The sequence below is a fragment of the Thamnophis sirtalis genome, unplaced genomic scaffold, assembly GCF_051295495.1.
Source record: "Thamnophis sirtalis isolate CommonGarterSnake01/CBP01778 unplaced genomic scaffold, rThaSir2_p1.2 scaffold_13, whole genome shotgun sequence".
Classification (NCBI taxonomy): domain Eukaryota; kingdom Metazoa; phylum Chordata; class Lepidosauria; order Squamata; family Natricidae; genus Thamnophis; species Thamnophis sirtalis.
In genome coordinates this window covers 34754117-34767894 of record NW_028261393.1, presented here as the reverse complement: position 1 = coordinate 34767894, position 13778 = coordinate 34754117, and the positions used below count along the sequence as shown (strand labels likewise).

General features: G+C 48.5%; 1 protein-coding gene across 1 annotated transcript in view; it reads right to left on the bottom strand.

Moving 5' to 3' along the window:
* LOC106551053 (ubiquitin carboxyl-terminal hydrolase 12) overlaps positions 1-13778 on the bottom strand; it is a 53682-nt gene that overhangs the window by 13847 nt on the left and 26057 nt on the right. Inside the window, exons 2-6 of the mRNA XM_014069060.2 lie at positions 9079-9159; positions 5137-5350; positions 3775-4001; positions 1691-1767; positions 1041-1124 (exon numbers count right to left, since the gene is read on the bottom strand). Coding sequence (XP_013924535.1) covers positions 1041-1124; positions 1691-1767; positions 3775-4001; positions 5137-5350; positions 9079-9159 — 683 coding nt within the window. The remainder of the gene's footprint in view (positions 1-1040; positions 1125-1690; positions 1768-3774; positions 4002-5136; positions 5351-9078; positions 9160-13778) is intronic.

The window sequence follows — 13778 nt, the reverse complement described above, 5'->3', positions numbered from 1 at the left end:
TTTGGACCCACCAACAAGAGTCAAATGCTACAGAAAGAACATCTGGTCCCGTAGAGGATTTATGACACTCCTCTGTCTCTTTCTTTGGCGTGATTAATTTCATGGTTCGACACCTGGAATTCACTAGTTTTTCAGGCTCCAAAAACCATCAGAGGTCAACTGCTCTGAAAAGCTCCTGGGCCCCAGAATGAGTGAAGCCTCTCCTGGAAGGAGAAGTCAACCCTTGAACTACAGTAAGGACTGCAGAGGAGTTCCTGGTCCACTTTGAATTTGAGGTTTTCTTCAAAGGAAAAAACTGCAGAATTATGGTCATGAGTAATATCAATGTTATCTTTGCGTCTGCAGAGTTAATCATACAAAATAAAAAATGAACAGAATTATGAGGAGCGGGATCAGTTATTCATCTGTTATTCAGCTACTTTTTTCTTTCTCATGTAGAAACTCATTTGGCCATTCTTCACATTTCTGAGATTAAGCCAGATGTTTTTGAATACACCTCAATAAACTATAACAGAAGTCGCATCCATTTCCTCTATATACTTTTTATTACAAAAAGATACAACGAGAAGGTAAAAGCTAACACAAACTAATATAGTGAGGAAGAAGTCACTTATGTGTGTTGGGTGGAAAGAAGAAAGGAAGGAAGGAAGGAAGGAAGGAAGGAAGGGGTAGGTAGGTGAGGGGAAGGAAGGAAGGAAGAAATGCAAGAAAAAAGCTGAAGAAAAGTAACATAGAAAGGAAGAAAAATACAGAGAAGTGGCTTCTAAAATTTTCCCTAACAGTTATAGATAAAACATATTCGACCCTCTCGCTCTAAAGTTCCATTATATTAGTTCTGTTTCCATTATCATCAAAACCACAAATCACAAATTAGAAATGTCTCTTTCATAAATGACAGAAAGATCCTTTTCAACTCTAAAGTGGGGGAGTTGATTCTTTCTCAGCACAGTCTATCTGCCAGGCAGTGTGCTGTAAATGTACCAAGAACCGAAGTCCCTGGTGGGACCCAGATATGTAATAAAAATGCCTCTTGGCCTCACCTCTTCTGTGCTTCCTGTTTACTGCGGCACTGCTCACAGTAGTACTTGTATTCGCTGCACAGTGTCTCGGTGTTACTGAACCCTCTGCAAAATGGAAGATTGGAGCAGAAGTTATCATTTATCAGGTTTTCCAGCACTCAACAGATTTTCTCTGGGTCGTCTGTACAGTGCTTCCCCACAGGACAAAGATCCCTCTGTTTGCAGTGGGAAATGCAAATGTCACACAGCACCACAAAACGGGCAGTTTAATGGTTGAAGCTAATCCCTCTTCTATTTTTTCCCTGTCTCCTTTAGGCCCCCATCCCTAAATGACTCAGAGAAGGAACAGTAAGGAAAAGCCACTTATGACGACTTTGTTAGACTGGGACTTTTTGTGGCTAACATAAATATCACATCAAACAACTGGATTTACAGTGGCCCAGTGATTCAAGGATTTGCAATTGTATGATGGCCAAACCAAGCAAATAACTCTCCCTGAAACTCTTTTAGAAGCCTTATAAAAGGCAGAATACACATAGTTAAATAAAAATAAATAACACTCTAGGAAGCTATTAGTATTAGTGTTGGTTCCGGGGCTTTGGTGTCCTGGGATTAAATAAAGCCTCCTGGTTTTATCTGGCTGCATTTTCTGCTTTTGTTGAAATGTGTACCTCAGGCAGTGGGTGATTGATGTATTTTGTTCCACATCAACCGACAGGTCCAGAAAATCTTCATCTTTGCTGCTTACCTTGAAGAGGTAAAAATGCAGATTTTAGAATCTTTAAGAAATCGAATGAAGAATGTACAACTGTACAGCATCTAATTCGGAGCATTGTTCTCGGCTAAGCCTTTCATCTCAGTGAAGGATCCCCAGCCAGTCACATTCCCTACACTTACTCCTAGAAATGCGGGTTTTAGGCTTGCCTTCATTACAGGTAGTCCTCAACTTATAACAATTTCTGCTGCTAAGCGAGATAGTTATTAAGTGATTTTTGTCCCATTTTACAGCCTTCCTGGCCACAGTTGTTAAGTGAAACACTGCAGCTAGTTAAGTTAGCAACACGGTTGTTAAGTGAATCTGGCTTCCCCAATTGCCTTTGCTGTCAGAAGCTGCAAAAGGGGATCACATGACCCTGAGACCTTGTGACCATCATAAATATGAAGCAGTTACCAATCCTGACTATGGGGATGCTACAAACAGTCTCAAAGTGTAGAAAAACAGCAGGAAATGCCTTTATTCAGTGCCATTGTAACTTTGAAGTAAACAAACTGCTGTAAAAGAGGGAGGCCATTTGGAGACTTCAGCACTGACAGGAGTACTGCTATAGTTCCAAAAAACCAGTGACAAATATTATGTTATGGAGTCAAAGGTTATAGGTTACTAGACTCTAATTCAGTGTTTCTTAATCTCAGCCTGTGGGGACTTCAACTCCCAGAACTCCCCAGCAGGCAATTCTGAGAGCTCAGTTGAGAAATATCCCCCACCCCCACCCCCACCCCCACCATCCATCCCAGCATTTTTGCAGTGAAGAGACATTTCAAAAAGAAACATAAAAGTCATGGACTGAGAAACTGAATCCCATAATGAGTGTATTTTGGATGTCACTCTCTCCCACTCAAGAGGATAATCATGATAAATGCTGGTGCTCTGGCTAGCTGAGGGCAGGATTAGCCACATAGCCCCAAACTCACCAGCTTCCAGGTTCTGGAGATCATGCCTGTGCTACATCTCAAGTCAACCGCCAGGTTTAGCAGGAGACATGAGTGGACTCAGGGTAAAGATGTGTAAACCAGGTAGACCTCAACTTACAAAAGTTCACTTAGTGATCATTCAAAGTAACAACAGCACTGGAAAAAAGTGACTTATGACCATAGCAGCATTCCCATCATGTGATTTACATTCAGATGCCTGACAACTGACTCACATTTATGACGGCTGCAATTTCCCAGGGTCATGTCACCATCTTTAGCCACATTCTGACAAGCAAAGTCAATGACGAAGCCAAGTTCACTGAACAACCGGGTTGTTAACTTAACAACTGCAGTGATTCACTTAACGAACATGGCAAGAAAAGTCGTAAAATGGAGCAAAACTCACAACAAATTTCTCACTTAGCAACATCAATTTTGGGCTTAATTGTAGTCGCAAGTTGAGGATTTCAAATCCAGAGACGAAAGAACTCTTTGGGAAGGGATGGGCCCACTATGAGAGCTTCCTTTATGCAACTGACCATGCAAGATCAGGAACCCTGGCTCTTTTCAGAAGATGCAAAGCAGCCTTGTGTCCACTCCAAAGCTTCAGATCCAAAGTATTAATGTGCTCAAACCGGGACCTTTAGACTGAAGAACATAACAGGGCAACTACTTCAAGGAGATAAAAACTACCATAATCAAGGAACTACGAAGGAGAAAACCACACACCTCCCATCATTGGCAGGGCAAGCTACTACGTATAAAGAGGAAGCAAACTACAACTCTCTCGCACTGGTGACGTTACCTACTTGGGCAGTGAAACATCAGCAAGCGAACAACCAAGCTCAGAGAGCATCTCAGATCGAGAACAAGAACTGAGATAAGAGTGGGGCAGAGTTATGAACTTCATGTCCTCCTACAAGGGAGGACAGATTTAGCAACTAGAATGACCGTTCTCTTGTTTATATACGGACAGTAGGAAGATGGGGGAAAAACACAGGCAACACTCTTGGGAAAGATCACCACTAAGTAGGAATTTCAGAGAAAGTAAAGAGCCACCTACAGCTTCACAGTTTAAACAGCGAGTTTCGTTTGTTAGTGTTCCCTGGAAGATTTCGTGGACCCACGTAAGCTCTGCCTTCTCCCCTTCATCACTCTCAATGCTTCCGTTCTGGAGTTTGCCATTCTGTTTTTCCTGCTTCTTTTCTTCCTGCAGCAAGTCCGCAATTGTGTTCAATAGATAGTTCAGGAATTCATGTGCGTCCTGCTGCATATAGTTGTCAAACAGCTCTGGTAACAAGAAGGCACACACCAACAACAACAAAAGCAGAGGAATTAAAATATTAGGCTGCCAGCCTAGTACGGTTAAAGTCATTACAGAATTTCAGATGCAAGGACAGATACTAGGGTAGAAAGCAACGTGGGCATGCTTTTATCAAAAATGAGCAAAAGTGCTTAGCAAAAATAGGTTTTGAAGAAGGAGATGTGAACATATTCACAGCATGCATATAATATCATGAGTGAAATGATCACATTACTCTGGGACAGTGCAACTGCGTTAAGTACATGCCAGTTGCCAAGCACACTATTTCTGATCACAGGACCATGGGGACACTCCAAAGGTCGTAAGGATAAGTCAATTGACTGGTTGTTTAGTTGAGAACTACCTGGAGTTAAGGGCAAAAGACAACAAACGATGGGCCCAGTTACAAAATGATTACCACGTGAGTCTGATTTACTTACTAACTAGTTCTCAAGGTTGGCTTAGTCAGTTAAAAGACATTCTTTAATCAGACGTTGAACCTGGATGCTCTCTACCATCTGTGCCTAGCGGTCACTATGGTGATTCGCTATTTGCAAGTAGCTTGATTCTTAAATTAACAGAATTTTTTAAAAGGTTAAGAGAGACAGGGAGCTTAATGGAGATGTGTGTCCATACATACCCCAGTAGAGGTAGTCCTCCACTTATGACCAGAATTGAGCCCAACATTTCTCTTGCTAAGCAAGACAGTTGTTAAGTGAGTTTTGCCCCATTTTACAAACTTTCTTGCCAAAACGGTCAAGTGAATGATTTGTTAAATTAGTAACAGGGTTGTTAAGTGAATCTGCATTCTCCATTGACTTTCTTTGTCAGAAAGTCACAAAAGGGGACCACATGATAATGGGACACTGCGACAGTCATAAACATCAATTGCCGGAAATGTCTTAAGTTTGATCATGTGACTTGGGGGATGCTGCATGGTCATAAGTATGAAAAACAGTCTTAAGACAGTTTTCAGTGCTAACTCAGCGGTTATAAGTTGAGGTCTACCGGTATGAGGGAGCTTCCTGTTCCCCCAAATCCCTAGTTCTGAGCGAGAGGCTTCCAAAGGCCTCCAACCACGCAGAAGCCTCCAGCATCCTCTCCCCCGAGAGGCTTCCTTACCGTTTTCTTTCCTCAGCCGGGAAATGAACTTCTTGGGGGGGATGACCCCCACTTTCTTCTTCTGGGTGGCAATGCTGTTGAAAAGGTCCGACAAGCACGTCAGAAGGGTCTCCTTTTTGCGGGCCTGGACTTTATAGGCCAAAACCTTTTCCCGAAATGGACGACAGAAGTAAAGGGCCTGGAGGACTGAGTTACAATAGCAGGTATTTCCAAACTGGGAGAACAGAAAAAGAAAAGTAACTGTGTGTGTGTGTGTGTGTGTGTGTGTGTGTGTGTCCGTCCGTCTGTCTGTCTGTCAGCAAAATGGTTATCCAACTGCAAGCAAAAGAGAATTAAGGAAACCAAGAGTATAAGGCAGGGGTGTCCAACCTTGGCAAGTTTAAGACTTATGGACAACTTGTAAACAATTTAAGACTTGTAGACTTTGAAGTCTTAAAATTGTCAAGGTTGGAGACACTTAGTAGATGATCTCCTGCTCAAGCAAGGAATTGGACCGGAAGACCTCCAAGATCCTTTCCAACTTTTGTTATTCTGCCTTCTAAGTAAGCTGGCAAAGAAGAGGATAGAGGGAGGCTGACAAAATAGTATAAAAGGCGAAGGTGTTGCATGCAATATTCTCACAAAAAAAACCCCACCATTTGAGGGGAGTAGAATCTTTTTGAGGATTCAGAGCTGCAGGAAGCCTGAGAAGTTTTTGTCCCTGAATGCTTTGCTTAAGCTGAAACTGCTGCACTGGCTCCGAATGCATTCCCTCTGCAATCTCCACCTGGATCTGCCTTGGGGTTGCCTGCCTTGTAGGCTAGTTTGGGGGCTTTGTCAGGACTTCCTCAACCATGAAATGTCCCACAGCTGCCCGTCCCCACAATATGCCTGAAGTATTTCCTTCGTTGACCCTCCGTGAAGGGAGCTGACCCAGACTTTTAAAAAGCTTTGCAATGCCATTTGGCCCACCCTCCCACCCATTCCACAAAGCAACAATGCTGTTCAATTAGGGAGGGGAACTATGTCCTGTTGCCTGTCACTCCAGAGGAATCTGTTGCTATGCTGTTACGACTGTCAGCGATGGGTGGTGCTCAGGGCGAGGGGGCTGTTTGTGACCCGACTATGATTTATGTGTGGAGCTGACAGCAGCCAGAACTCTGATGGGATGCCAAGGAGGGTTAGAGGAGGCTCTTTCCAGAGTCAGCTCAGATCAAGGATGTTTAGAGAAGAGACCAGCATGCTTAGGAGGAAAATGTCCTAGGGATGAGTTAGACAAGTGTCTACATGCTTCCTGTTTACAAAGCTGAAAGCAGATGTTTGCATCTGTCACATTGGAAGGTTGCTTCATTTCAGAGAAAGAAAAGAGAATCTGAGGGGAGATGATCACATCTGGGAGAAATCATCTGACATTCAGAATACATCATCATCTTCATCTCCGCAACAGCTTCCTCCATCCACATCAAGACTCTCAGTATAAACCAGGTATCTCCAACCTTGGCAACTTTAAGACTTGAGGACTTCAACTCCCAGAGTTCCTCAACCAGCTTTCTGGGAGTTGAAGTTGACGAGGTTGGAGACCCCTGGTATAAACAAAACTAATATTTACCCATTGAAAATAATGTATTGGGAGCTGTGTGCTGTTCAACCCTAGGCTGTGGAAAGCTTTGATAGGGTGCTTTGGTTCAGTTAATCTTCAATCAAATCACTCCTGAAGCAGATTTGTGAATCTCTTGCCTCAAAGCAGCAAACTGAATGAAGATGAAACACTTTTTATTATAGCTTTGCCGGAGTCATTGTACACCCCTTCTGCAATTCCACTTCCCTGCAGGGAGAAGGGCCATGGACATTGACATGACCGATGGGTTTCAGCATCTCATGGTCTCTGAGCCTATTATGCTTCCCTCAATCCCACAGAATTCTATTCTTTTGGAATGCTCCCATCCACACATCTGGAAGTTCAATTCAGCTTTCAGATACAAGCTCCAAGCTGACCATGGATGGGTCCAGCCTTAGGTTCACTTCCACAGGATTAGGGCAGGATTAAACTCTCACAATCAGCCAGTGACGTGTGGTGAGGTTTATGCCTGGTGAGGCTCAGCTGGGCATCCTTTTGCGAAGCAGCTCAGCAGGGCAGCGGTCGGCCTCGGCGGTGGTGGTGGGGGAATTTGCATCGCGGGAGCAGCCAAGCGCCCGGGTCTGCACAAAGGCGCTTGGCGGCTCCCGCGATGCAAAGTGCCCCGCCGCCCCTAATGTCGCCGCCCACCCGCTGCCCCAGCCTCCGACCGCTGCTTCTCCAAGCTCCACCGCTGGAAGTCCTGGATCGCCTCTGGGAGAAGGCTGTGAGAAGCGGAGCGAAGCTTCTCCGCGGCCTCCCAGCACTGCGCAGAGTCTCTCGCAGGAGCGTGTGCCAGCGGCCGGCAGCCCGGAGCGGCCCCGGCTGCGAGACAAGGCAGATCGATCCACCGGCTTCTCCAGTTCCTGGCCCAGCGCCTCCTTGCAGAAGCAGCTGCCGCGCGGCAAAGCAGCCCAAGGCGGCAGGAACGCCCCGCCGGGCGAAGGAGGGGTGGTGGCGGCGGCAGCGGCTGCTTTAAGCGCTGCCTTGTCTCGCAGCCGGGGCTGCTCCGGGCCGCCAGCCACTGGCACGCGCTCCTGCAAGAGCCTCTGCGCAGCGCCAGGAGGCCGCGGAGAAGCTTTGCTCTGCTTCTCACTCAGCCTTCCCCCAGAGGCGATCCGGGACTTCCAGCAGCGGAGCCTGGCAAGCAGGCCGGGGCAGCAGGCGGGCGGCGGGGCACTTTGCATCGCGGGAGCCGCCAAGCACCCAGGTCTGCAGCAAAGGCGCTTGGCAGCTCACGTGATGCAAAGTGCCCGTCTCCACAAGAAAGAAGCGAGGGCTTCTCCCGCCTGGCTCTTGTAAGGAAACCCCTGGCTAAGCGTTTTATGGCTGGCTGAAATGCGCGGACGTTTCCAGCCACCCACAGGGGGACTAGGAGGGAAGGGGTCGCTCCTCGGGAGTCTATCTAGCCAGGAGCCCCAGGAGACACCCCCCCCCCCGAGAAGAATTGGGGCCACCAAAGCTCCCACACCCACCCACCTTTGGGATGCAAGCGACGGCAAGGGTTGCAGCGAAGGGAATCTGGACCCTGGGAAGGTTGGGGAGGGGTGAAGAGCGAGCCTCCTTCTTCTCCCCCACTCCTCTCTCCTCTGAAGCGCGCCCTCCGAAATAACCCGCCCAACGTAAGCGTGCTCAAGAAGACATGATTCGCTGCTCCCAGATCAGGAGGCGGGAGAATTAGTGCCTCTTTTGCATCTGAACTTTTTTGCCTTTTAACTCTTTCTTAACTTTTAGAAGGCGAAAAATTCCTTATGCAAAGGAGGCCCCGAGTTCTCTCGCCTCCTGCTTTGGTTAACACTAAGCAGACACCAAGCCACTGTGACCTGGAATCTGGTAGCAACTATCTTGGCTTTAATTATTTTAAAAAAATTATTTAAATTTCTTTCCTTTTCCTGAGGAGACTGGTGAGGCTCCGCCTCCCTTGCCTCTAGTGACTGCACGTCCCTGCAATGAGCAAATACTTGCAAGCTCTGGCCCAAAGGTTTCTGCTTTTTAAAAAAGGGCAGAAAGGTGGCTTTTTCTGGGCCAGCCCCCTTCTCTGTGGTCCACCTGTCTCAGGAGTTTTGTATCTCATTCTGACTGGAAAGATACTTCTGCTGCTGCTGCTTCCTAACCAATTGATCAAACTTCCTCAAGCAGACAAATGGCCAATGTTTGAATTCTTGCTTTACTTTGCAAAGGTCAATTTTTAAGCAGTTTCTGAGATTCAGGATACAAACTGGCTCCAGGAGCAGTGAATCCAAGGGGTACTCAGGGGTACTCAGGGGTGTTTGGTTCCGAATCCAGGGATGATAAAAGAAGACACAGCGATCAGACAACTGCCCAAGAAGCACAAAAGAGCCACTCACATTAACCAAGCCGAAGTAATGCTCGTTCATAGGAAATTGATCCGCACCAATCTCTTTCTCCAAAGCAGAGGCATTGGCGCCCTGGAAGACAAAACAGAGGGAAGAAAAGACGGGTAAAATGGGTACAGGTAGTCCTTGACTTACAACAGTTCATTTAGTGAACTCTGACCCGTGCGCTTGCCCCAGCAGCTGCCTGCGTTCCGAGCGGCGCCTGGGAGTTAAACAGGATGCCGGAGGAAAGAAGAGTGAGCCAGGAATGAACTAAAGAAAATTAAATACACTCATTCAGCCTGTTCACATCCTAAATTGAATAATACTCACAATAAATGCTCAAGAGAGTCCAAGCTAGTAAAAGAAATGAAGAGAAACTTTAAGCCCGTTCGCTGGGCTAGCTGAATTGAAAAAATCTGGGGATAATCAGCACCAGAGGCGTGGCTTAAAGATTCAATTCAGTTCTGGGCAGTTTGGCTGTATTTAACCCTTGCATGGACTCTCCTGAGCAGCGCCCTGGAAAAAACCAGATAAATTTTGTAAATAGATACAAAAATTGAGGTAAATGAACTTCAATCGTGTCACCTCCTTTATTTATGCTTCCTTCAACAAAATGACTGTTGGCTTACCTGAATAGTCATTCTCTAGGTGCTGCAGGAGCGTCCAAGTATGAGTTAACTTCAGCTTGCTGCCCAAGGACTGAGTTCAAATCTTTGTGTAGCCACGCCTCCTGTTCCCCATAGAGGCTCAGTTTTAAAAACGAAGGTATCCGATCCAAAGGTTGCTGTATGGAAAAGTCTGTGTCTTATGGTGCAAGGTCCTGCACCCATCCAAGAAAAAACCCCAGGGTGGGGTTGGACACTCCCGCAGTGCCTAGAGAATGACCATTCAGGTAAGCCAACGGTCATTCTCCTAGGCGCTGCTATGTGGTCCCAGGGTGGGAAGAAGGAACGTCCTGGTTAACAGGGGCCACAAGGACCCGCTGTAAGACACTCCTTCCAAAGCCTCAGCCAAGGCAAAGGTAGTTTTGAATGAACGGGGACGGCGAGGACCTAGTGGCTGCCCGACAGATCTCCTCAATGGGTGCTTGAGTGGCCCAGACGGCCATCGTCGTGGTGCTCCTCGTGGAGTGTGCTGTTATACAAGGAGGAACACGCCTGGCTTGTTGTTCGTAGGCCAACTTTATGCATACGTGCAGCCAGCGACCTATGGTGGAAGATGACACCTTCCTGCCCATTGAAGTAGGTTGGAATGAAGCGAAGAACGATTCCGACTTGCTAAAGAAGGCTGTCCTCTTTTTGCTCACCCGCACAACGCAGCACACATCTAGCTTGTGCCAGACCCACTCCCTGAGATGGCTAGGGTGCGGGCAAAAGTCGGGGAGGATCACCTCCTGCGTTCTGTGGAATAAGCTGTTAATTTTTGGTTAAAAGGCTGGGTCCAATCTCAGAATGACCCTGTCCGAATGTATGATACAAAGGTCCTCCCTAATGGAGAGTGCAGCCAGCTCTGAGATTCTGCGCGCCAAGGTAATGGCTATGAGGAAGGGAGTTTTGAGCGACAAATGTTATAGAGCGAATAGGTTCGAATGGCAGTGATGTTAGGGTCTGCAAGACAATTGACAAGTCCCAAGTCAGGTAACAGGGGACGTAAGTTGGTAGCCCCCTTCAGGAAGCTGCGAACCCTTGGGTGTCTGCTGAGCGCTTGAGAATTGTCTCTGGACAAGATGGTGGCCAGGGCTGCAGTCTGCCTCTGAAGTGTGTTGGGGGCCAGACCCTTGTCCAAGCTGTCCTGTAGAAAATCCAGGATTTGTGGAATTGTCGCAGCCATGGCGATAATTTGATGGGAGTGACACCAAGAAGAGAAACTGGTCCATGTCGCGTCATAGATCCGCACAGTGGGAGGTCTCCTGGATGCCTGGATAGTGCGGATGACTCTGTCAGAGAAGTTGTCCTGACTCAGGAGCTCCCCCTCAAGTGCCACATGGCCAATTGAAGCCATCGAGGGTCCGGGTGAGGAATGGCCCCCTGGTAGAGGGAAATCTGCTCCTGAGGAATGCGCCAATGCTCGGTCACCAACAAACTAAAAAGGTTGGTGAACCAGGACCTCTGTGGCCAGTGCGGAGCCATGAGCAGTACCTCGTCCCCCTCCAGTAGGATCTTCTTGATCACCTGAGGCATCAGTGGGAGGGGCGGAAATGCATATAGCAGTCCTGGGGGCCAGCGGCATCGAAGAGCATCCGTCCCTTCCGCGTTGGAGCAGTGGAACCTTGAAATAAACCAGGGGAGCTGAGCGTTCTCGGGACTGGCAAATAGGTCTAGAACCGGGAGACCAAACCTCTGCGTCAGCTGGTGGAACAGAGATGGATGAAGCTGCCACTCCAAGTTGCTGATGGTCGTTCTGCTCAGCCAGTCCGCCATCACATTGTTCTCCTCGGAGATGTGGTCCGCCCTCAAGGACTCGAGGTGGCGTTCTGCTCAACGCCCCAACGCTTCTGCCTCCGACATCAGGGCTGTCGATCGAGTGCCGCCCTGATGATTGACGTAAGCCTTGGTGGCGATGTTGTCTGTCAGAATGAGGACATGATGGCCCTCGATGAATCGACAGAAGTGGTGCAGGGCAAGACTGGCGGCTCTGAGTTTCAGCCAGTTTATGTTGTGGGCGAGCTCTGCCTGTGACCACCTGCCCTGTGTCACGTGAGTCTATAGGTGAGCATCCCAGCCATATAAGCTGGCATCTGCTGTTATGACCAGGCACTCTGGTTCCTTGAAGAGGGATCCCCCTCGCTAGTGCTGGAGATTGCCACCACCCAAGTGACCGAACCACTCTTGGGGGAACGGTGACCACCCTCTTGGAGTTGCTGGCCTTGCATCGCTGTATGGGGAGAAGGAACCACTGAAGTTCTCATACGTGCAGCCGCGCCCATGGAACAGCGATGCATGAGATCAGCTTCCCCAGCAGCTGAGACAGAGTCACTAGAGGTGCTGACCTGGATTTCCTGACCTGGCGTACTAGGGATATGATGCTGTCCCTCCGCTCCTGCGTGAGGAAGACTCTGCAGGTTCTGGAGTCGATCACAATGCCCAGGTGTTGAATCCTGGAGGTAGGTTCCAAATGGCTCTTCTCCAGATTGACGGAAAACCCGTGTTGCTGTAATGCATAGACAGTGGCATTGAGATCCTGGCGCGCCCTCTGTCTGGACGCCGACATTAACAGGATGTCGTCCAGGTAGCAGACGATCCTCACCAGACGAGTCCTGAGGTGTGCAGCGACAGCAGCCAGGAGCTTGGTGAAAGTCCTGGGGGACGATGACAGGCCAAAGGGGAGAGCCTTGTATTGATAATGTTGGTTTGCAAACTGGAACCTCAGTAACTTGTGATGCGCTGGATGAATGGGAACATGCAGGTATGCTTCCTTCAGGTCGATTGAAGTCAGGAAGTCACCTTGCCTGATGCAACCCAAGATGGTCTGGAGGGACTGCATCCTGAAGCGCTTGTACTCTATGTGGATGTTGAGTTTCTTGAGGTCCAGAATGGCTCTCACCCCACCCGAAGCTTTGGGAACCAGAAAGAGGATCGAGTAGAATCCCCTGCCTTCCTGACCCCGGGGCACCTGCTCTATGGCCGCTATGTCCAGTAGATGCTGGATTTCCGCCTGCATCATTTGTCGCTTGTGGGGCGACTTTGGGATGGGGCAACGAATGAAGGACCAAGGAGGAAGGGATAGGAAGTTTAAGATGAGACCCTGACGAATGGTGTTCAGTACCCAAGCGTCCGTTGTTGTCTCCTCCCACTGGTCGGTGTAAAGCTGTAGCCAACCCCCTATGGGAGGAGACCGGTGATGGTCACTTGGATCTGGCGAAAGGAGCGGTTGGAACCCCTCCCTCGAAAGGACCTGCGGTTCCCCTGCTGCCTGGGTCTGTCCCTGAAGGATGCCCTATCCTGGGTGCAGTCCTGTGAATGGGAATAGGACCTGGCAAAGCTCCCCAATGTGGAAGGGGAGTCATTGTTCTGAAAGGACTGCCTACGAAAATAGGGCTGACCTTTGCGGTCTGGTTTCTTGGTGACCCCCAGTAAAATCTTCCGTTTGTCCTTGGACTCAATCAAGACAGAGTCCAAGGCCTCCCCAAATAGCTTGTCACCCTTGAAGGGTGGTGAGGCCAACTTCAACTTAGCCTTCATGACTGCCTGCCAGTGGCGTAGCTACAGCAAGCGGCGGGTGGTCACATTTGAAGCCATAGCCCTAGATGAAAATTTGGTGGCGTTAAGTGAAGCGTCGGCCAAATACTCGACTGCTGCAATGATCTTGTTCACATCTTGGCGTGATCTAGCATCCCCAACATGGAGGTTGGGAAGCCAAAACAGTGCTGCCCTGCTGAAGTAGGAAGAGGAGGAGGAGGCCTTCATGGCCCATGCAGTGACCATGTGAGTTTTATGGCAGGCCTTCTCCACTTTTTTGTCCTCCGCTTTCAGACCTTCCAGTAGATCGGCTGGGAGGGCTGAGTAGGAGGTCAGTGCCACTATGGGATCATCCACTTGCGGAAGCTTCAGGAGCTCCTCCATGGCGGTCTCTACCGAATAGAGCTTTTTATCCACCCCACTAGGATTGGCCAATGACCCAGGTTGAACCCATTGTCGCTGGATAATTTCCAGGAACAGCTGTGGCGCTGGAACCAACTCCTGAGGAGTAGCTTCCTTAAAGAGGCCTGC